The 24,184-nt window shown below is 43.7% G+C and overlaps 1 protein-coding gene across 3 annotated transcripts in view; it reads right to left on the bottom strand.

The window, feature by feature from the left end:
* Positions 1-6,459: 6,459 nt before the first annotated feature.
* Positions 6,460-24,184, bottom strand: part of MYOF (myoferlin) — a 99,471-nt gene continuing 81,746 nt past the window's right edge. For all 3 annotated transcript variants that reach the window (XM_079976530.1, XM_079976531.1, XM_079976532.1), the window contains 10 exons: positions 23,794-23,942; positions 19,848-19,987; positions 19,063-19,151; positions 18,248-18,343; positions 17,508-17,649; positions 16,026-16,125; positions 15,691-15,884; positions 14,955-15,064; positions 8,283-8,430; positions 6,460-7,124 (listed from right to left, as the gene is read on the bottom strand). In XM_079976530.1, the coding sequence (XP_079832656.1) occupies positions 7,080-7,124; positions 8,283-8,430; positions 14,955-15,064; positions 15,691-15,884; positions 16,026-16,125; positions 17,508-17,649; positions 18,248-18,343; positions 19,063-19,151; positions 19,848-19,987; positions 23,794-23,942 (1,213 nt within the window). In that variant the 3' untranslated portion in view covers positions 6,460-7,079. The remainder of the gene's footprint in view (positions 7,125-8,282; positions 8,431-14,954; positions 15,065-15,690; positions 15,885-16,025; positions 16,126-17,507; positions 17,650-18,247; positions 18,344-19,062; positions 19,152-19,847; positions 19,988-23,793; positions 23,943-24,184) is intronic.

Raw genomic sequence — 24,184 nt, 5'->3', positions numbered from 1 at the left:
GAGCAATAACTGTGTTTGCTGGTTGCAGCAAAACAAAGAAAGAGCCTTGTGGCTTTGTAAAGTATTGATGCATTCATTAAGATACAAGCTTTCATGGATTACAGTCCATCAGATTTCTAATTTCACACATCTGCACATGTGCATGTCGCTCAAAAGGTTTGTTGTCAAAGCTAAATGCTATCAGATAAGGCCTTGTGATCTTCAGACGAAGGGCGGTATACAAATTTTGCTACTACTACTACAACAACTACGGTAATACTGCTTCTACTTCCAGGAGTTCAAGGAAGTTTAGGCCTTGTTTACTTGAACAGTGGCTACCCCACTCTGTGGGGCAAACTTTGTTTTTAACACTGAGAAGTGTTTCAAAAGCAATTTGCATGATTGCAGAGGATGTCAGCAATTAGGGTGCAAGGAGTTAAAACGCTGCATTGGCCTAGCACTACCCTCTTGCGGGAACCTCATTCTTCAGCCCTTGGGAGTGTGTCCCAGGTTTCTGATTCTGAGTGACTCAGAAGGAAGTGGTTGATTTTGTATTTGTTTCTTTGAGGTACACACACACACGCACACACACACAGAGAGAGAGCGAGAGAGAGAGAGAGAGAGAGAGAGAGAGAGTTAGTTCTGTCAGAAGTGCCAGTTTGGACCCCCTCAGGTTCCAAATGCCTAAAGAGTACTAAAAACATTCCAAAGGATGCCGTGAGTCACAGAATAGGCCACCTCTTTCCAGGTGATCCTTCTAGGAATTAGTCTGCAGTTTTAGAGCAGCTGAATACTACCACTTAGAGCAGGGGGCGGCAAGGTTTACCTCGCCTGGGCCGGTTCACTCCAGCGGAGATCCGTCCAGGGGCCGGATCGCGTGTGCGCGTCAGCATGCACACCCACGATTTCTGGCATCTGCGTCTGCACAGAAGCAATTGTCGGCGTCTGCACAGATGCGATTTCTGCTGCTGCGGAAGCGAGTCCCCATGCTGCGCTTTGCCGGTTTAGCACAGCACACGGGGACTCGCCGAGCTGGTGGCTCAGTTCGGGGGCAGCTCGTGGGCTGGTTAAACAACCCCTGTGGGCCACTTGTGGCCCATGGGCCTTAGGTTGCCGACCCCTGACCTAGAGGCAATGGCAGTTGCCTTGTTATTTATGTATTGGCAGGGCTGTCCTTTTAACTTCAGTGATTCAAAGAATCTTGCTTTTGCTTTTCATCATTCAAATGATTCTTTGATTGCCAAAACCAAAGCATTCAGTTAGCTTTTTATTAATGTATCCTAAGAAGGATATCTATTTTCAGTTGAAGAAAAATGAGCCCAATTGCTCTGGATAGAACCATTGTATTTTGTCACCATTAATTTCTATTCAGAGCAGCCCATTGAATTTAATGGGCCTAGGTTAGTCATGCCCATTAATTTCAATGAGTCTGCTCCAAGTAGGACTATAATTAGATACCCCCCAAGCTGCCAAATATTGGTACATTTAAAACAAGGAATATTTCAAAGCACTTTTCAGCTTTCATTATTGTAATGTGCATGCAGGAAAATTGCACCGTGAACCGTACTAGTTCTCGGAATGTTACATCAGCCAGTTACAACATTACATAAATTACACATCCCTCTGCATGGGCACTGGAGTCTGTTTATGCATACAGTATATCAAAGTCATTTGACTGGAATTTTGGTGTGTATACTGACATCTTGTGACTGGCAGAAGAAATACAAGCAGATGTCAGTAGAGTCAGGATGGTGAAACCTGCGGCCTTCCAGATGTTGTGGGACACCAGCAGCTCCCATTAGACCAAGCCAGCATGTCTGGACAAGGATGATGCAAGTTGTAATCCAACAACATCTGGAAAACAAGTTTTACCACCCCTGCAGAGCTTTGTGTGTAATGCATTTAGGAAGGGCAGAGGCAGGTGGATGGGTATTAGATTTTTAAAAATTGTGCTGTATACATTGAGCTGGTAAAGAGAGAGGAAATAATCACAGTACAGTGGTGCCCTGCAAGACGAATGCCTCGCAAGACGAAAAACTCGCTAGACGAAAGGGTTTTCCGTTTTTCGAGGTCTTCGCAAGACGAATTTCCCTATGGGCTTGCTTTGCAAGACGAAAACGTCTTGCGGCTTTGCTTCCTTTTTCTTAAAGCCGTTAATACCCGGGGAATCCGCGCTCCGCAAGACGAAAAAATCGCAAGACGAAGCAACTCGCGGAACGAATTAATTTCATCTTGCGAGGCACCACTGTACGTTGTTTGTCTAGACTTCTATTCAACATAAATGAACTCTTCCCACCAAAGGCTGGTATAGTTGAAAGAGAAATGGTGGAAGGAAGAACAGAGCACAACAAAAACAGCAGAACAAAAGAATTGAGGATGGGTCATGCATGTTTTGTTACATTAGGTCAAAGGTTCAGTTGCCGGCACCTCCAGTCTGAAGAAGCAGGAAGCAAGTGGTGTACCTGAGAGGTGTCGCTAGTCATAATACCTTGCAATGCAGAAAGTCCCTGTTTTTTTGAAATGAACAGCAGTTGTGGTATGTCTCAGTATGGATTGAAGCCATAGTGTTGGGGGAGAAGCTTTCACCCAACCACTTTTCCTAATTTAAGGCCATCAAGCTATTTGCACCACGGAAGAAAACATAGGAATACCAGTTGCCAGGGTGCAGGGAGGGATCAGTTAAATGGGGGGGGGGGATTGTACAGAGAAAAAGGATATATCCCTATCAGTTATTTTTAATTGCAGTGTTTGTTTTTTAACTTAAACAAGCAAAGGTGCACAAAATCCCAAACATGGGAGGTCTGCTTTGGCTCCAACAGTAAAGCGCTTTAGCTTGATTGAGTTAACTGTTGGGTATGGGCTGGGGTGGTCTATAACAATGGTTCTCTGGGAATTAGTGATTTTGAAGCATTTCAAAATGGTTTCTAAGAAAATGAGGTTGTTTATAAACTAAGAAGTCATATGCTTGCCAGCGCTGCCGGAGAACCTTGAATCCAGATATTGACTGCAGTCCTCCAGGTCTATTTTTTCCTTGGGACTCTCCTTAGACTACATTACCTCCCCAGGCCACCGGCCACTCTCCCTATGTTGCATCCCTCCTTAGCCCTGCACTGCACCCTCCTCAAGGCCTTTTGCATGGCTGAAATGTGCTTCTTGCTTGCCTGAATGGAAGTGGGTGCAGGTATAGAAATCTCTGAATCTGACAAAGTAAGAATCACACCAATTGCTCCCCCACCCATTTTTGCCTCTGACCCCATTTCCAACATGTGGTTCCTGCAAAAGATTCCCAAGAGGGAATGCAGCCCTAGTACTGAAAAAAGATTCCTTTCTCCTGTCCTAAAGGAATTATATCCTTGGCAACTGCTTACAGGAGTGGGTTCACAAAATTTTATGAAATGCTCTTTCAGTACCCACAACATCTGTTAAATACGTTAAAATGCCAATCTCAGCAGAGAATAAATTTTATTTTCACTCTACTAGCTTCTTCTTTGCTTACTGTTCTTCCCCTCCCCCTCCTCCCTTTCTTCATCTGCACTGTACATTTAAAGCACATGTATATCATGGGACGTGGGTGGCGCTGTGGGTTAAACCACAGAGCCTAGGACTTGCCGATCAGAAGGTCGATGGTTCAAATCCCCATGACAGGGTGAGCTCCCGTTGCTCGGTCCCTGCTCCTGCCAACCTAGCAGTTCGAAAGCACGTCAAAGTGCAAGTAGATAAATAGGTACCGCTCAGGCGGGAAGGTAAACGGCATTTCTGTGTGCTGCTCTGGTTCACCAGAAGCAGCTTAGTCATGCTGGCCACATGACCCGAAAGCTGTACGCTGGCTCCCTCGGCCAATAAAGCGAGATGAGCGCCACAACCCCAGAGTCGGTCACGACTGGACCTAATGGTCAGGGGTCCCTTTACCTTTATATCATCATAACAGTCATGGCTTCCCCCGAAGAATCATCACAAAGCCACAGTTCTAAGTCCCCTTAACAAACTATTTGGGGGAAGCCATAATCTTTAAATGTATGGTATGGATCTCTCTGCCTTCTCTCCTTCTTCCGTTTCTTCAGTTCCCTGTCAGTGGCCAGCAACTGTCTTCTTCCTCTTTTTCACTTACCAGTTGATATTCCTAGACCTCAGGTTCCTTCAGTCACCCAGCGTTCCACTGCTTGCCAACTGCAGACATCACGCTAACCATAAAACACAGACTCTAACACCTTAAGTTCCAGCTTTTGGTTATCATAAGTTTATGACGCTATAGCTGTTTTAGCGAAATAGCCTTTCTCCTGCAACACATTTTCATGACTGAGGCAACAGGAAAAGCTACGTAGGGATAGCTCCCTTAAGGCAGGGTATTCTTACAAAGCACGGTGCTTTTAAAAGTGTTTGAGCAAGTCGTAGGCATTTTTGCTGTAGGCTTTGATGAGCAGTTGTTACATATTGAAAAGATCTGCTCAATGGTTTTAGGGCTGTGAGTGGCTGATGCATTGCCAGTTCAAAAAAAAATAACTTCTTGTCACCTTCACACTCCAAGTGTGAAGGATTGCTCAGGTTCTGTTTTCATTATTGTTTCCCCCAGAATGGCGCTGACCAAATCTCTCTTTAATAGTATTTTAGCCTTTGGATGAAAAGCAACTCTTCTGTGTTTTCCATCCCCTGTTAAATTTGTGTCACTGACTGAAAGGCCTTAAATCAGGAGTGATCAAACTTGCATTGACACAAGTTGCTGGTTGCTGCCAGAGTATTACAATTTCAATACTGAAGTGACAATCCATGTGGATTGTGATTAGTTCCAGCTCTGAGCTGTCACGTTTAGGTCATGCCTCTCAAGTCGGTTCTTTCCAGTCCCAAATAAAAGGCTATTATATCTTGACAGCACAACTGTTCCACGCTGGCACATAACACTCCGCATTATGGAAATGATTTCCTGAAATTATACCCACCAGCTTACCTCAGAAAAATTTAGCTGATTATCATTTACCCACAAAAAGGTGCAAACCGACTGAAATCTACACATCTTTTTACACAGACGCAAGGTCTGCCCTGTCATGACTCATACCAATGGCAGAGAGAACCTCGTAACATCTATAGCTGCCATATTCTTATTGGTAGTGACAGGGCAAGCTGGGCTCCAACAGGAAATAAAGCAAAATTGCAGAATCCTAAATGTTTGCTCATAACCACACTTCACATATAAGTATAAACATATGTTAAAACTACAGTTTAGGGTGCCCTACAATAGGGGTGCCTATTGTATTGTAACTAAAGCCTTTTCTTTATTTCGTTAGTGACATCTGAGGATGAATTGGGCAATGTCAAAAGAGGGGGGCTGGTTCACATGTGCACATATACACCATCTTGGTTATACAAGATTTGATTCCTCTCAGCTGCTTGTGTGGATTTGCTCTGTTTTAAAAGATTGTGCTAGATATTGGTGGGCATGAAAGTTCTGTCTGTGATGGCTCATTCACACATGTAAGTTACAGAGAGGGCAGGATGGACTTGCAGGATGTTTAAGGCAGCAATGCTATATACACTTACTGTACTTTTCTGCGCATAAGACTAGGATTTTATCTTAAAAAGTTATGTTAAAATTTGGAGGTTGTCTTATGCACGGATAGTGTATCCCTCCATTTTCTTAATTTGGAGTCCCCCCAAAAGGAGTGTCTTATACACGGGGTGTGTGTGTGTGTGTTATACACAAAAAGATACGGTAACTGGCTAGCGGTTGTGGTTCCTTAGGGAGCAACAAACCACATTCCCAGGTACAAATATAATGGGAAGCCAAGGTGATTGGATAGTGTACCCTCAACCCCCTGGCTTGCTGTAGCAGTCAATCCTATATCAGGGGTCAGCAAACTTTTTTCGCAGGGGGCCAGTCCACTGTCCCTCAGACCTTGTGGGGGACCGGACTATATTTTTTCGGGGGGGATATCTCCCCTCCCTTCTCCACAGCACTGGATGAGCCCCAGTGGCTGCTTACCTGTGCCTTGTGAGTGGCAAGGGCTGGCGGTGGCAGCGGAGGGATGATGAGCAACGCGAAAGGGCTGGCTCCGGAGAGGGGCTGCTTAAAATGGCACTTAGCCAACCGTGGCTCAACAAAGCCCAGCCACCTTCCTCCTCTAGGCAGGGTGGGGAGAAGCCAGGAAGAGAAAGGGAGGAGGCGCCACCAAGATGTGTTTGGGGGGGGGGAATGGCGCGGCCTGAACAATCAGAATCCCCACACCGATCCATGCGGCAATTCCCGGACTGACCACGGGCCAGATCCAGAAGGCAATTGGGCCGGATCCAGCCCCCGGGTCTTAGTTTGCCGACCCATGTCCTATATAGTTAATCCTCACTCACCCCATTCATTGATTTCAGTGGGATTATGGGTATCCAACTGCACAGTATTGTAATTATGATACTACCACCGTCTTGACATCTGATTTTTGCTGTTGTGAACACATAATTGAAATTAGAAGTAACTATAATAATCACAATGATAAATCATGAGTTTATGTTGCTTTATTTCATCATTTTGCTCAAAAAGTTGAACCACAGCGAATGGAAACTTGTTGCTGTAAATATGACCTTTTAAAAACATGAGGTTCACACAGCTGGTGAACAATTATTATTGCACTGTTTTGTTTTTTTCATTTCTAAAAATGTAAGTAGTGCCTGCTTTTTCCATAAATCAAGAGGCAGGATTTCAAAGTGCTCATGATAAAAAAATACTTTAAGTAGAGTGCATCTTTAAAAAGGAGAGAGAAAGAGAAAGCTTTCTGGAATAATGTTTTTGGAAAGTAATTTTTAAAACAGATGATAACATAACGAGAAAATGAACTGTTGTAGTCAAAACGCTGAACTGTAGCATAGTATTTTACAGTTGGCACCACCCAATACATCATACATAACAGTTCAATTCTTAGAAATGACCCTCTTCCTGGTTAAAAACACAAGCAGCTTGATTTATGCAGCGATCCTATCCAGGGAGTAAGTCCCACTGAATTCAGGGGGGCTTGTTTTTGAGTAGATATGTATAGGATTATCAGGTGGTTATGTTGGGTCCAAAGGTGGAGGTTTCAAAACCTTACTGGAATGTAACATTTTATAGAAAAGAGTATTCCTTAACCAGATGAAAATGGATTCACAATCTTCATTGACAGGTAGTTCTACAAAAAAAAGAGAAGGAAAAGTGATCAAAGTGCATTCTGAATTTAAACACACACTTATTTTAGTTGAAGAGTGATTCGCTAAAACTCAGTTCAACATACTTTTAAAAGGTAAAGGTAAAGGTACCCCTGCCCGTACGGGCCAGTCTTGACAGACTCTGGGGTTGTGCGCCCATCTCACTTAAGAGGCCAGGGGCCAGCGCTGTCCGGAGACACTTCCGGGTCACGTGGCCAGCGTGACATCGCTGCTCTGGCCAGAGCCAGAGCCAGAGCCAGAGCCGCACACGGAAACGCCGTTTACCTTCCCGCTGGTAAGCGGTCCCTATTTATCTACTTGCACCCGGAGGTGCTTTCGAACTGCTAGGTTGGCAGGCGCTGGGACCGAGCAGCGGGAGCGCACCCCGCTGCAGGGATTCGAACCGCCGACCTTTCGATCGGCAAGCCCTAGGCGCTGAGGCTTTAACCCACAGCGCCACCTGCGTCCCACATACTTTTAATTTACCGTAATTTAGGCTCTTTATATCCTGTCCCACACCCACAGATCTCTGGGCAGGTAACAATAAAATCCATAAAACCACATTATCAATTTAAAAAATCACAACAATACAATCTAAATAGCAATTGAACCCATTTCAAATGGCAGTGAAGCTATTGTCAAAGATCTGGACAGGACGGCCTGGCATCTAAATATCAGCAGTTTAGGCACCAACTAGATTTCAAGGGGGAGGGAATTCCAAAACTGGGGCGCCACCAATCATATCTGCCCTTGTTTCCCAGGAAAATGTACCATTCTAATGCTGGGATGCTAAGGATCATCATCCCCAGATGCATCATCTGTAAAATTTGGATTTGGCTGGGAAATATATTGGCAGAGCTTTGAGAACTGGAGTAACTCAGCTAGTGGCCTCGGTCAACAAAGGAGCTAGCTGCTACATCTGCATTACATCTTGTTCCAAGTTATCTTCAGAGATAAACCCTCCAAAGATATAAAATACCCTTAAGGGAAATGACAGGCAATTTATTTCCTCCCCTTTCCAATGATAGTAATTCATGCACTGCTCCCTGGACAGGAGCATCAGGCTTGTATCCTGAATTTAAACCTATAACAGACGCAATGTCACAAGCAAAAAATACTATTACACATTTTTAAATGCTTACCGGCAGTGAGTACAATAGAATTGCTACAAACAAGAGCACAATCAGGAGGAGGATGATGCCAATGAAGACCCACTTAAATCTGCGCCACACAATGAACTTCATTGTCTTGCATGGATTTGTGAACCAAAGGAAAGATGTATCTGGTCGGCTATATTTTGGAACAACAAAAAAAAGTTGGTTACCTTAGCAAGGAACTAGGATACCAAGTAACTAGCATATTTATTGCTAATGAGCTGTGTTCTCGATTTTGTGTAAGACAACGATTGCCAACCTGGTAGCCTCTGAACAACTTGGACTACAGTTCCCATCAACCCCTGCCAGCAATAGTCAGGGATCTTGGGAATTGTAGTCCAGCAATATCTGGAGGGTATCACCTTGGCTACCCCATTATAGTTGATCATGCTTAGAGCATCTCATACAAAGACAAAAGGCAGATGTTTTAAAATAAGACCAGTTTGAGCCAATTTGCTGTAAATTCACATTTCTACTGCCTTTATCTTCTTGTATGCAGGATAGGAGTCTTCAGGTGAGAGTCTTCAATCTATTCACTTCTATGGAGCTGAGCCTGCTATTCCAAATATTGAGTTCGGGTAAGGAAACTGGGTTTCTCCCATCCAGAATTTTCCTAGCTGCATGGTGCCTTTGGAATTTTGCCAGCCCTGTAGTTGGGCCAACCTTGCTTCTAAATCTTACACAGTAGTTTTTGTTGAATGGTTACTTTAAATGTAAAGGTTCATCATTGTTCCACCTAATGTGTATGTCTTTAAGGGGCCAGAGCAAGGGCCAGAGCAAGATAACGAGACCCAGCTTTACAGCTGTGAAACATAGCAGGTGCTGCTGAGTTGCATTGATTAAGGTGTGTCAGCATTTGCATGGAGTATATAAGGAGCAGCACCTAGCTCTACCATTACCCTGGGGGTTGGGTTGGTGGTTGGGTCTGGTTTGTTGTTAATGTATTTAGTGTATAAGGAGTTTTTGTTTTTTGTAATTAAAACCTTGCTTAAGTTATTTTTGAGTCCCTTTCTTTTTAATGCATGGTCTCCCCAGCAAGCTCTCTGCAGCGCTACCATACTGCAAATAGCCAACATCTTTGGTTATGGGCCCAGCTGCTGAGTGGATGACTGCATATTTTTGGACTCTGAGAAAGGTTTGAAAACTCCTTCTCCTGTTAGTGTAGTTTTTGTGGGTCTGGAAGATTTCCAGAATGGTTGACCGGGTTCCTGAAGCTGAGAAGGCTCTGGTCTTCCCACAGCTAACAGATGAGAACTATAGTTTATGGTCTTTTCGGGTGGAGGCGCTTTTGACCTCTAGGGAAGTATGGACCTATGTAACTGAAGACCCTCCTGACCCTGTAACTAATGCTTGGTCGAAAGGAGATGCAAAAGCCAGGGCGATAATTAATTTGGCAGTCAGCGACCAGCAAGTAGTCTATATAAGGAATAAGAAAACTGCCAAAGAAATGTGGGACAGTCTTGCAGCAGTGCATGTTAGAAAGGAGTCAGCGTCTGCATTGACGTTTTTCAAGCAGCTGTACCAGACGAAGTTGCAGCCTGGTGGTGATTTGGCAGCACACTTGAGACGTCTGGAGGCAATACGTGGCGAATTAATTCAAAGGGACATGGACATACCTGATATTCAGTATGTTTTTATCATTCTTTGTTCCCTTAATGAGGACTTTGATGGAATAGCTAGCCAGATATCTGCCGTCCCACCAGCACAATTAACTGTGGAAGGGGTGACGGCAAGATTAATGGGCGAGTTGGATAGAAGGGAGGCTTGTGCCATAAGCACTCCTATTTCCAGAAGTAATGAGGAACGCCATATGCAACCTTTTGGTGATGCGACTGCATTTAAAGCTGCAAAGCGTTGTTGGTTCTGCAATAAGCAAGGACATTTTGCAAAGGACTGCAGATCCAAAAGAAAGCAAAGTACTCCTAAGCCTGTTTCTGCTCGTCAGTCACGGTTGTCATCTCAGCAGCCAACATCGCACCGTAAAGACAGAAATGAGCCGCGAGCTTTTCATGCTCGGACTGCAGATCATAAAAGAATTAAAGGTGCCAAGTGGAATTCTTTTATTGTGGACTCAGGAGCTTCTCACCACGTTTGCAACAATCGAAGCTTGTTTATTTCTTTCGAAGAGGAAATTGGTAATGTACATTTAGCCAATTCACAAGTCTTGCAGTCACTTGGCAGAGGTACTGTTAAACTTGACTCTTTAAATATTACAATAGCGAACTGCATTTACTGCCCATCAGTGGACAATTTATTATCAGTAAGGTGTTTTGCTCGTCAAGGCATAAGTGTGCGTTTCTTAAATTCAATGTGTGAGTTTTTTGAGGGGAACAAACATCTATTGTATGCCCGGGACTCTGATGGTTTATATAGACTGTATTTTCGCACCTACTCCCAATCGCCTATAAATTGCAGAGCAGCACAGTCAAGCCAGGGGTTGAGGAATGTAAGGCCACATTCTGGGTGTGTCCATGAGGCGCACAGAATTCTGGGACACTTGAATTTTGCTGATGTAATTAAGACAAAGAATATTGTTAATGGCCTCAACTTAAAACCATGTAAATTCTTTATGCAATGTCTATCTTGTTGCAAGAATAAGATTAAGGTTGCACGCAAGGGTAGGTGCTCAGATAGGAAAGTAACTGAGCCATTTGAGCGTGTACATTGTGACTTAGTTGGGCCACTCCCGCCATCATTAGGAGGTTCTAAGTACTGGCTCTCTCATAGACCAGTATAGTAGATATTGTTGGACTTACGCAATAGCTGAGAAGTCCCAAGCATTTGAGAAATATAAAGTTTTTTGCAACTGGGTATAAACACACTTTAACAAACCTATTAAGAACCTGTTTTCTGACCGGGGCGGAGAATTTGTTTCTGAGGATTTTGAGAAATTCCTGGAAGCGCAGGGGACTACTCATGAGTTATCTTGCCCCCGAAGTCCCTGGCAAAATGGGCTTGTTGAAGTTGTGCAGCGTGATCTGCAAGCAGGGGTCAAAACTTATCTGCACGATGCTAATCTGCCCAAAGACTTTTGGGCTGAAGCGCTTAATGCATTTTGTTATGTTAGAAATCGCAGTTATCATTCTGATTTAGATGTCACCCCCGATGAGAAGCTGTTTAAAAAACGCCCTAATCTGAAATACCTACGCATTTGGGGTTCAGATGTAATTATGCATTATCCCGCTAAGCAAAAATTGGGTGAGCGTAGTGTTCAGGGAAAATTAATGGGCTACCAGCAGGGGGCGTACAGAATTTACATACCAGCAACTGGCAAATTTCATATTACCAGAAGCATGATACAAACTGTAAATTGGAATGGAGTTGCTGTCTTCCAAGATACTAATGGTATAGATAATACTGAGGAAGAGGAGGAAGAGGCAGCAGCAGGAGGAAATGGTGCTTCTGAATTAATGGAAAAAGACGAAAAGCCTGTTGAATCTGATAATTTGTTTGATTTAAAGTCACAGGCACCCGAGGGGAGGTTAGATTCTCTTGAGTTTTCTGACCGTGAGCTTAGCCTACAGGCACCTCTTCAGTCTGACAATGATGATTTACAACCTGAAACTAGTGGTTCCCTTAGTCCTATTAAGTCTGAGGAGTCTGACTCTCCTTCTGGACTAAGACGTTCAGATAGAAAGAGGCAGGAGCCACAACGATTTGCAGATGAACATTTTAATACTGTGTATGCCAATAAGGCGGTTTTTGAGCCAAAAAGCTACAATGATGTTCAGAATTTACCTAAGCACCAAGCTGCAAATTGGTATAAAGCTATGAACTCTGAGATAGCTTCTTTAAAAGAGCATAACACTTGGTCTCTTGTACCACAAACCCCAGATATGAGACTTATTGATTCAAAATGGGTTTATAGAGTTAAAATGAATGACAAAAATGAAGTTGTAAGGTACAAGGCAAGATTAGTTGCTAGGGGTTTTCAACAAATTCCAGGCGAAGATTATGATTTGTGTTATTCACCAAGTGTAAAATATGAAACAGTTAAGCTCTTGTTAAAAGATGCATCACAACGTGGACATTCTGTTTATCACCTAGATATAAAAACTGCATATTTGTTTGCAGATTTAAAAGAACAAATTTTTATGCGTGTCCCTGAAGGCATAGACGCTGCTGAAGGTTTGGTATGCAAATTAAATAAATCCCTTTATGGTCTGCACCAAAGTGGAAGGAATTGGCACCAAACTTTAGCAAAAGAATTGCTGGATATTGGTTTTTCACAAGGAAAGGCAGACAATTGCGTGTTTATAAAGGAAAGGGCAAACTCTGTAACAAAGATATGTGTGTATGTAGATGACGTGTTAATTTCTACAAAAACTAAACAGGAATATGAAGAGGTAGTTTCACAGTTACAGAGGAAATTTGATGTGGTGGAATTAGGCATAGCTAAAAATTACTTATCCATGCAAATTGAGAAAGGCAAAAATGGATCTTTTCTGGTTCATCAAACTGCAAAAATTGATGACCTTGTTGAAATGCTACGTTTAGAAAATGCAAATGGGAAGGAAACGCCTATGGTGTGTGGTTTCACCTTTACAGGTGAAGATAAGCTATTTCCTAACAAAACTTTGTATCGTTCTGCTATAGGCAAGCTAAATTTCATTCAAAGAATCTCAAGACCAGATATAACTTATGCTTTTCACTTTCTGGCAAAATTTGTGGAAAAGCCCACTACACAATGTTTCTCTGCTCTCAAGAGAGTGGTAATGTACCTTAAACATACCAAACATTATAGGTTGCAGTTTACATCAAGTATTGACAAAGGTTTTGAAATTTTCTGCGATGCATCTCATGCAGTGGAACAAAATAATTGCAGGGGTGTGTCTGGTATGGTGTTTTGTTATAACGGTTGTCCATTTGAATGGAAGTCCCAGACACAAACCATTGTTTGTCTCTCCACAACCGAGAGTGAATTATGTGCATGCGTTCAGGCCACTCGTGATGTAGAATGGTATCTGCAAGTATTTGCAGACCTACAAATGCAAGTAACACTACCAGTAAAAGTTTACCTTGATTCCCAGAGTGGACTCGCCATCCTATGTTCAGAAACCAATACGCAGCGCACTAGAGTCTTAAGATTACGTCTGCAGTTTGTAAAGAAACTAATTGCTGATGAAATGATTGTATTTGAATATGTTCCAGGTGACAATCAAATTGCGGACATTTTTACAAAAGCACTTCCAAAGGTTACACATGAAAGACATGTACAAAGTATGCTTTATGTTTTTGTTCCACAATGATGAACCGCAGGGGAAATGTTGAATGGTTACTTTAAATGTAAAGGTTCATCATTGTTCCACCTAATGTGTATGTCTTTAAGGGGCCAGAGCAAGGGCCAGAGCAAGATAACGAGACCCAGCTTTACAGCTGTGAAACATAGCAGGTGCTGCTGAGTTGCATTGATTAAGGTGTGTCAGCATTTGCATGGAGTATATAAGGAGCAGCACCTAGCTCTACCATTACCCTGGGGGTTGGGTTGGTGGTTGGGTCTGGTTTGTTGTTAATGTATTTAGTGTATAAGGAGTTTTTGTTTTTTGTAATTAAAACCTTGCTTAAGTTATTTTTGAGTCCCTTTCTTTTTAATGCATGGTCTCCCCAGCAAGCTCTCTGCAGCGCTACCATACTGCAAATAGCCAACAGTTTTCTGTCCCTCATCCTTTTCATTTTCTTGCAGTGTTTGACTGGCCTTTGCCTCTCTTGATGCCACTACCAGCTGTGCTCTGATGTCACCCAGTTGTAATGGTTCCTCCATGACTTCCATTGCCTACTCTGCTCTGAGAAGGTTCAAACAATTCAAGAACTAGGGAGCGGAATCCCAATATGAAATCTGAATGCCAAGTTTCATTGACAATTTTTTATTAATGAAATCACATTACTATTACCTACATGTTGCCTTGGGCTTTTACATGACTCCTTACTGGCAAATCAGTCAAGTGGGGTTTAAATGAAAACAGGCACATGATATTTGCTGCTTAGGTATAAAAGTTAAATTATCTGGTAACTTAGTAAAGCCTAGCATATAATGTCTCGCATTTATAAAACTAAAGACCAGATAGTTCAGAATTTTGATTATGTGCTGCAGAGAGGGCCTATATATCATGGATAGGTTCTATAAAACATCCAGTATATAGTTGATGCTAAATGTTTTTAAATAGTTGATTTGTTTAATTCATGTTACAGTCTGTTATTTCTTGAGAACACTGTGTTGGATCCTGACTTGGTCATGCTTAGAATAAAATCATTTATTTCAATGGGTTTACATTAAGCCTGACTAAGGTCACACCCACACAATACATTTAAAGCACTCTTATATCACTTTTAACAGTCGTGGCTTCCCCCATGAATTGTAGTTTGTTAAGGGTGCTGGAAATTGTAGTTCTGTGAGAGGTCTCCTAACTTTCAACACCATTAACAAACTGTAGCTCCCAGGATTCTTGGGGGAAGCCATGACTTTTAAAGTGGTATAAGGGTGCTTCAGATGTATGGCACAGAAGTCTAGATTTGGCATAGCATTCATTCATCTCCCATTCCCACAACTTCCATCATCCACAGCCAGCATAGCCAGTCAGGGATGCTGGGCATCGTAGTCCAACAACATCTGGATACTCAAGGTTAAAGAATATTGAATTCAAATATAGTAAAGTATCTTACTTTGGTTGCTCTAATTTGGGGTTCATATTAGGTTCATCTCTGCCTTTACCAGCTGGCCGTTCATCAATGTCTTTTTCACCAAGGACTTCCAGAGTCATCTCAACTTTACCCTTCAAATAAATGAAAATACCATCAAGTAAAACAGACCTCCAGTGTCAGGCATTACAAATGAAGAAGAGGAATTACACAGGGTGGGCTAGGTTCTTAATGCTTCCCATTAAGTTTTAAGAAACAAAACTGGAAATTTGTGTGCATAGAATCCTTGGGTTTATATGCCACAAAACATTAATTATAATATATTTTCAAAGCCATATAAAATGGGGGGGGGCATGCATGGAGATATAGATCACAGCTCTTGAAGCAGAAAATATTATTAATGCATTAAAATCAATGAGAGATAAGCTATTCATGTCAATTGGTCCTGGCTGTAATCACTGGATCTTGTTGTGCACATCTGGGGCAGGTTAGTGATAAGTTATTCCAGCCTCTTCCACCTTGGTGCCCTCCATATGTTTTTGACAATCGTTCCCATTAGCCCCAGCTCTGATGATGGACACAACATCTGCAGGTCACCAGTTTGAGGAAGGCTGAGTTATGCTATTATGATATTTTGCTCATGATATTTAAGGAAGGTGGAGAAGTGCTGGAGGGGGAGGGAGTTATAAGAGATTTAGAGGCAAAATGAAACCCTGGCAACTAATGATGTAACTATTTATGCATATTAACGGGGACATACAGCCAAAACACGGGAGCCATCTTTTTCTGCATAGCATGGCCACCATCCTCTCATGGATTTCTGTTCAAAGAGTGAAGCAATCTTAGGGGTCTTGAGAGTGTTAGTTGGCTTGTATTCTGGAATCATGTCCAAAGAGCACTTTTCTGGAGACTTTGCTGGCACAATTGCATTGTGTAAATCAAGTTCAACAAAACCTATAGGAAAAGACAGAAGGGTGGGTGGGTGGGAAATCTGGTCACACACTTCGTTTCTCTCCAAATGAAAACTTGACAAAAATCTCTCCCTTTGCAAAACTCCCCACCCAATCAACCCATATTATACTTCAAAGGGCATACCGAGATAGTCATCCAAGGAAAACTTATCATTGTCCCATATTTGAATAAGCAGCTTGGGTGGAATTCTGAATTCTGTATTGTCAAGGCTCCAAAAGTGTTCCTAAGGAGAACAAAACCAGTAAAAAGAAATAGTAATTTTCATGCATGCTGCAGTGACCCAACCTCCCTCCCACTGCCCCTAATTCCATCTCTCTGTCAGCAGCATTTCCACAAACAGGGAGTTGTGACTACAGGAAAAAAGTGTGTGCCTAAAACTGGGTTGGGCAACCTTTTGGCCCACCGGGGGACCCAATTCCCCAAACCACATCTACCTTTCAATCAGCTCATGTTTGGGCAGGTGATCTCAGATGATGGACAGAGTTAAATTCTGCATTGGCCAGACTCACTGTTTCCTACAAGGAACAGCACTATGCAGCCACAGCAGCACGCTCAACTTCAGCTAATGAGCGAAGAGTTAAATCCTACTCAGGGCTAATTTGCTGCTTAATATCTCTCTCCCCCCCACACCTCTGCAGGCCAATTTTGATGAGTCAGACACCTGACATCATCATGACTGACAGTGCATGGCTCCACCCACCTGTCAAAGTTGGCCAGTAGAGGTGGAATGAGATAGAGATTTGGTCTGCAATTCATTAGAAGGTCCTCTGCTTGCCTAAGCTGGTGAAAACTTTTGCTGCTGCACTCACAGCAGACCAGTAATTGGTTTCCTTGCATCTGAACTGTCAATATATTGCTTTTTTTAAAAAAAGAATCTTACCTGAAATTTTCACACTATGAAACACTTTAATATTATGCAGGTTTGTAGTTCTGGAGCCAAAAAGGTGTGGAGTTTATTTTTTGTATCTTAGAACTCATTATCAGACATAGTGGAAAGAAAACTGTATCTCAGGGATATGCAAAGCAAGGTTCATAACAAAGTATTTGCATTTTAAAATATTCAGGTGGCAAGGAGTGACGAATACTTGCTTGAATGTGTGAATTTGGTAAAGGCCACAATCTGACCTACCTATGGGCTACTCTAGATATGACATTACAGACACCTGTAATAGTTCTTCCAATATTAAGGCTGATTTTTCTTTATATGAAAAGCAGATGTGGGAGGCTGGAAGTTTCAGTGGAAGAACAGTAAGTGGGAAGGGCTTTTTAACCCTTTCTACTCTGGTCATTTCCTTCCCAAAATCATGTTCTTATACTCTGCTACTTTTCTACTTGTCTCTTTTCCTCTATGGATGGAAAAGCATCTGTGCAGAGGAACAGCAAATCTGAGCAGAAAAAAACAAAGGAGGGGACAGAACTTTCCTTCCATTCCAAACAGATCTACCAAAACATGTGGCTGTGGAGGTTGCAGTTTGCTGTGTCGTTTTTTATTTTTCTAAAAGATTCAGGAAAAATCTACACACAACTCAGTGTCCTGGTGCAAGGCCTTTGGCTGTGAATGGCCAAGCTTAATTTTTATTACTAACATAATCAGGGAAGAATCACCTTTTTTGAAACTGTACAGAGCTGCTCAGCTGGGAAATACTCAAAAGGAAAAATAAATCTCCAGTTGAAGTTCCCTTCCCCGTCTAGGGACCTGTAATGCACATCTGTTTTCTGCTTATTTTCTTCATGGCCAGGCATCCATCTGAAAGTCAGAAACAATGACATTTAGCTGTGTATAGTGAATAGGACTGATGGCTTTGCACAATGCAGCAACACTTCACTGCAGCTTCGGAGCTGTAATGTTTACGTTGCAAAACACCAGAACTGAAACAGAGACCCTGGCACTCTCTTGTCTGATTTCATCCCAAATAGCTCCACTAATCTCAGTGTAATGTGGCCAGTTCTGCCAGTTAGATATATTGCCAGTAATCGGTCCCAATGTCCCCATTAAACTTCCTACACCCAAGATAACAAAGAAGTCATTTGACAGGGCCAGCTCAAGACATTTTCGTGCCTGAGGACAACGTTCCAGCCTTTCATTAATTCCTTCTTCCAGTAATGACATCACAGGCAGCTGCCTTGTACCAAGTCCATCTAGCCCAGCTCTGTCTTCTCTGACAGGAAGTGGCTCTTCATGCTTCCAGACACGGGTTTTTCCCTCCTTGAGCTGCTGGGGATTGAACCTGGAAACTTCTGCAGTCAAAGCTCAATGCAGTGGTACTCTTAATGAGTACCAGACCTTTAAATTGATCTTACAGTTGTGTTCATCATTAACAAGATCTGGGATATGGGTCTCTTACCCTTTCACATAGATATCACTCATCTCTTCCCCTGTGATGCTTTTTTCATCCAGGATGACATCCTTTGTGTTCCACACAATTACCCGCAGTTCATACCTGGAATACAGGATTTGCTCTTAGGTTTATATCCAGCAGATCAGAGGGAGCCAATATGGTTCGTTCCTGATGTTTTGGGCTACAGTTCCCATCATCACAAGCCAGCATGGCCAATGGTCAGGAATGGTTAAACTTGTAAAGGGTTCCCATTCATCTTTAAAGTCACAGTTATCCTCGTCATGTAATTTGTGTGTCAGTATTTAAAGAAACAACAAAATGAACTGGACTCCTTGGCAGGTTTTGAATAAACATTCACAAACTTTTTACTGATAATATTTAGATAGATAAATTAAGGATCTGTACAGTTTTGTAACATGCAGAAAATAACATATGTTGGTAAACCAGAGAGAAGAGCTGAGGGAAGTCGGGGGGGGGGGGAGAAGGGGAGGGTGGGTTATGTTTTGGTGAGGGGGGAGGGAAAAATAGGGGGGATTTAAGGATGATATGCTTTTTGATAATATGTTATGTTGAAATTACTAATAAAAAATATTTTTTAAAAAGGAATGGTTAAACTTGTAGTCCACAACATTTGGAAGGCACTTGGTTGGATATCCCTGTTGTGGAGTATAAAGAACACGTTTGTATTCTAGCAGGGGAAAGGACTGGAACAGAATATGAAGTAAATGCAAACACTGTGCTCATAATCATCACTGCAGTTAAAGAGTCAACATGGAAGTTCCAAAAAAGCATGCCACCTACCGTCATCCTTATTTACTTACTTCTTAGCCTTGCGAGGAGTAATGTTGAAAGGAGGGCCGGGTGGACCCATGCTTTTGGGGAAAACATCCACCCACATCTGAAGCTTCCCCTGTATCAAGTAAGGCGATCGTGTCAGGTCTTTTTTTTTAAAAAAACCCTGTTATATGACATTATCAATATTCCAATTTGATATCATGGCCTGAATCCAAAGAACCATGCAGCTTATTGCATATGCACAGTTAGACCTTGGGCTTGATTCTCCACTCTTACACCTGCCTACCATGTCACATGGCAACACACGGTTGAAACACATGAGACCTTTCAAAAGTAATTTATGACATGGCATTGCTGGGTTTCCTGTTGTTTCAAGGTGAAGATGTCAGAAATTTCATTTGGAAAATGAAACCCTGCCCCCAAATGACAAAATATGATAAAGATGAAAAATCCTCATCCAGCTCTAATTGTGTGTGGTATTTTTTTGAGGGGGGGGGGTTGATACAGCTAGAGATCCCAGTGGATACCCAGTGCACTTTTTTTCTTCTAAAAAAATGTTTAGGGGTACTGTCATTTTCCTACTCCTATTGAAATACTGCCCCTCAATGAGGCCAAACTTAGATTCATAAAGTGTTTAGGGGTAGGCGTCCTCCTGCGTCCTCCCAGAAAAAAAACACTGTATCTACATCAGGTATGTGATGCCAAGCCAGTCACCAGGGGACTTGGTGGATGTAACTGATGTAGAGATGAGCTCCTTGAAAGAAAAGTGGGATATAAATGCAGTAATAAATAAAATATAAATGTATAGTACTTGTGAGATGTTTGGCTGGAAGGTACTGAACAAAGTTCTTGTCTCTACATGCTCAGGCACCAAGCCCTGAGTTCTGAGAATGTAAAGGGCAAGCCGTTCTTCACCAGGCCCTAGGTGTTCATGCAGTTTTTTGTTGGCCTCTGAAGTAAAGAAAGAAAAATGTAAATCAGTAGGCATTCACAGCCAAATACTGAAATTAGCAAGTATAAATATATACAATCATTCAATAGATTTATTGTGGACCAAGAACAGCCTGCTAGATCTATGAGCACATGGGGTTTCCACTGCTAGCTATGGAAAGGCAAAATTCCACTCAGTCATACACTGCATCTCTTTCACTTTCCTATAGCGAACAATTGGAAAGCCCCAGTTCCACATGCTGATCTGGTTTTCCACGTCAAAACTACTGGCTACAATTGACAATGAAGTTTCAATTCTATATTCTTATAAATATAAATATAAATATAAGTGGGGACAGGACAAACACAAATCAGCGAAACTCAATAACAAAAATAAATAATAATAATAAATTTTATTTATATCCCGCCCTCCCCAGCCGAAGCCGGGCTCAGGGCGGCTAACAACAATAAAACAGTACAAAAGTACAGCACAAACAACACTCTAAAATCATTCATTATAAAATTAATTAAATTCAAGCCACTGGCCACCATTGGGCCAGAGCTCCGCAAAGATTGCCGAGGGAGGGAGTCAGGCTGTGCCCTAGCCAAAGGCCTGGCAGAACAGCTCTGTCTTGCAGGCCCTGTGGAAAGATGTCAAGTCCCGCAGGGCCCTAGTCTCTTGTGACAGAGTGTTCCACCAGGTCGGAGCCACAGCCGAAAAAGCCCTGGCTCTAGTTGAGGCCAGCCTAACTTCTCTGTGGCCTGGGACCTTCAAGATGTTTTTATTTGAAGACCGTAAGTTTCTCTGTGGGGCATACCAGGAGAGGCGGTCCCGTAGGTACGAGGGTCCTAGGCTGTATAGGGCTTTAAAGGTTAAAACCAGCACCTTAAATCTGATCCTGTACTCCACCGGGAGCCAGTGCAGCTGGTATAGCACCGGGTGAATGTGATCTCGCAGCGAAGACCCCGTAAGGAGTCTCGCTGCAGCATTCTGCACCCGCTGGAGTTTCTGGGTCAGTCTCAAGGGCAGCCCCACGTAGAGCGAGTTACAATAATCCAGTCTGGAGGTGACCGTCACATGGATCACAATGGCTAGGTCAGGGCGAGAGAGGTAAGGAGCCAATTGCTTAGCTTGGCGGAGATGGAAAAATGCCGCCTTTGTTATAGCTGCAATCTGCGCCTCCATGGAAAGGGAGGTGTCGAAGATTACACCCAAACTCTTAATGGACGGTGCTGGCACTAATTGCGCCCCTGCAAGAGATGGGAGTTGCCCCCCCCCAATCCCATATCGTCCCGTCCCAGCCACAGGACCTCTGTCTTCGAAGGATTTAGCTTCAACCGGCTCCCACATAACCATCCAGCCACAGCTTCCAAACATCTGGTCAGTGTGTCTGGGGCCAAGTCAGGATGGCCATCCATCAACAGATAGAGTTGGGTGTCATCGGCATACTGATGGCAACCCAGCCCAAAGCTCCGGACAAGCTGGGAGAGGGGGCGCATAAAGATGTTGAAAAGCATCGGGGAGAGTATCGCACCCTGAGCTACTCCACACACCAAGGAGTGGCGCGATGACAATTCCACCCCAAGCGCCATCCTCTGTCCCCGACCAGAGAGAAACGAGCGCAGCCATTGAAGGACTGTGCCTTGGATCCCCACGTCGGCAAGGCAGTGGTCCAGAAGTTCGTGATCGACCATGTCGAAAGCTGCTGACAGATCTAGAAGAATCAGCAGCCCCGACCCGCCTCGATCCAGCTGTCTACGAAGATCATCTGTGTTAGGGCAACCAGAGCCATCTCGGTCCCATGACCAGTGCGGAAGCCGGACTGGAATGGATCCAGAGCCGATGTTTCATCCAGAAACCCACCAAGCTGTTCAGCAACCGCTCTCTCAATCACCTTACCCAGGAACGGAAGATTCGAAACCGGGCGGTAATTGGATAAATCTAAAGGATCTAATGATGTTTTCTTTAAGAGCGGGCGCACCACTGCCTCCTTCAGTCCCCCTGGGAATGTCCCCGTGCCAAGGGACAAATTGATGATATCTATTCCCAGGGGGGCCCGCACCTCGGCTGGACACGCTCTAATCAGCCAAGATAGGCACGGGTCGAGAGGACAGGTGGTGGGCTTTCCAGCTCGGAGGAGTCTGTCCACATCGGCTGGGGATATCCGGTCAAAGTGGTCCAATACTGGGCCCGAGGATAGTCGAGGGGCCTCCAGTTCCTTTATTGTATCCAAATTGGCAGGGAGGTCATGGCGGAGCAACAAGACCTTCTCCACAAAAAAGCTCGCAAATGCCTCACAGCTGTGTGTCAAATTGTTATTTAAATTTGGCTGTCCTTCAAGGGACGTTAAAGACCTAATTATACTAAATAATTGTGCCGGGCGAGAGCTAGCGGAGGCAATGGAGGCCAAGAAGTAGGACTTCTTAGCAGCCTTCACCGCCATCTCATAGGTTTTCATAAAAGCCCTGTAAGATGTTCTTGAGGCTCCGTCACGGGCACCCCGCCATACTCGCTCTAGCCGTCTGAGGTCCCGCTTCATTTTCCGGAGCTCCTCGGTAAACCAGGGAGCCCGGTTTCTGCAGGGTCGCAGAGGGTGCTTCGGTGCGATCTCATCGATGGCTGCCAGGAACTGGATATTCCAGCCCTCAACAAGCTCAGTCAATGAGTCGCCAGGGGGAGCAAGGTCCCGCAAGGTTTGGCGGAATCTATCAGGGTCCATCAGCCTCTGCGGGCGAGCCCAAATCGGCTCGCCACCTAAGCGGGGGGGTGGGGGGTGGAAAGTCAATCCTGGCTTTCAGAGCGTAGTGATCAGACCATGGCACCTTCATCGAAGGAGACATGATCACATCTATACCTACGCCAAAGATCAAATCCAGCGTGTAGCCTGCTTGATGTGTGGCGCCCGAAAAAAAAACTGGGAGAGCCCTAGTGTCGCCATGGAAGACACCAGGTCCAGAGCCTGTGAGGAGGGAGTGGCATCAGCATGGATGTTGAAGTCCCCCAGTACCAATAGGTTAGGGAACTCCAAGGCCCAGCCGGCCACCGCCTCCAATAGACCTGACAGGGGGGCTGCTGGTGTGCTAGGTGGCCGGTACACCAGCCAGACAGCCAAGCTCTCCTCGGAGCCCCACACTAAGCCAACACATTCAATGCCAGGGATCGATGGCGATGGTAGAGCCCTGAAAGGACAATCTTCCCGGATTAATAATGCCACCCCTCCCCCCTGGCCCACAGTCCGGGACTGGTGAAGGACAGAAAAACCCAGGGGCGCCATCTCTCGTAAGGTAACTGTTGCCCCTTCGCGCACCCAGGTCTCCGTCACACAAGCCAGGTCGACCCCCTGCGAGATAAAGAAATCTCACAGGGTGGCGGTTTTGTTGCCTATAGACCTGGCATTGTACAGCACCAGTGACAGAGGTGAGTAATCCTTGCTCACCCTACCCTCGTCCCTCGGGATGGGGCACAGATTGGAAGGGGTACGAGCATATCCGTATCTCGATCCCCTTCACCTATAACATCTGCCCCCACCGCCATACCTCCCTCGCCTCTCCACAGTAGCAATCCCAAGCCTCATAGTAGCCTCCATTGATGGCAATTAATGTTATTCTTTCGCAGCCTAAAACAATAAAACCTTAAAACAAAAAAAACAAAAAAACAAAAACAACCCAGAAAACAATAAAACAATACAAATAAAAACTGCAAAAATTACAAATTCATCAAAATCTAACAAATTCCCAAGCCCACCCAAACATCAATCCCACCCCCATATATAAAAAATCTAAAGGGAAAGGAACATTTTAAAACATGTTAAAAGGAGAAAACTCACCAAATTCTTCCAAAGTGTATTCTCTTCCTCCATAACTAATCCTCCTCCCGTTCTCAGAAAGGACTGGGGGAGAATAGCCTTTGACCCTGGCTAAATTTTGCAAGAGTTGTGTTGGCTTCAGTTGATCTCTCCATGTATTGATACCTGAGCTTTTTTAGGAATTAAGAGAAAAATTCAGGATAGATAGACAGCATGTCTCTTGGATACAGGCACATCATTTCTTAGTAACACTTTGCCATATTCCTCAATATGATGAATGAGTGGATGGAATTATGTTGAATTTAAAAGACGGGAATTCGACTCCACAATAGGGTTTTGCGAAACTAAAATATGCTAGGCTATTTTGGAGCCTATGAGAACTAGTTTAGCCTTCTTCTGAGCCCAAGTGATT

The sequence above is a fragment of the Podarcis cretensis genome (genome assembly GCF_951804945.1).
Source record: "Podarcis cretensis genome assembly, chromosome: 5".
NCBI classification, from domain to species: domain Eukaryota; kingdom Metazoa; phylum Chordata; class Lepidosauria; order Squamata; family Lacertidae; genus Podarcis; species Podarcis cretensis.
Note: the sequence above shows the minus strand (reverse complement) of the source record. Positions and strands in the feature narration are given on the sequence as shown.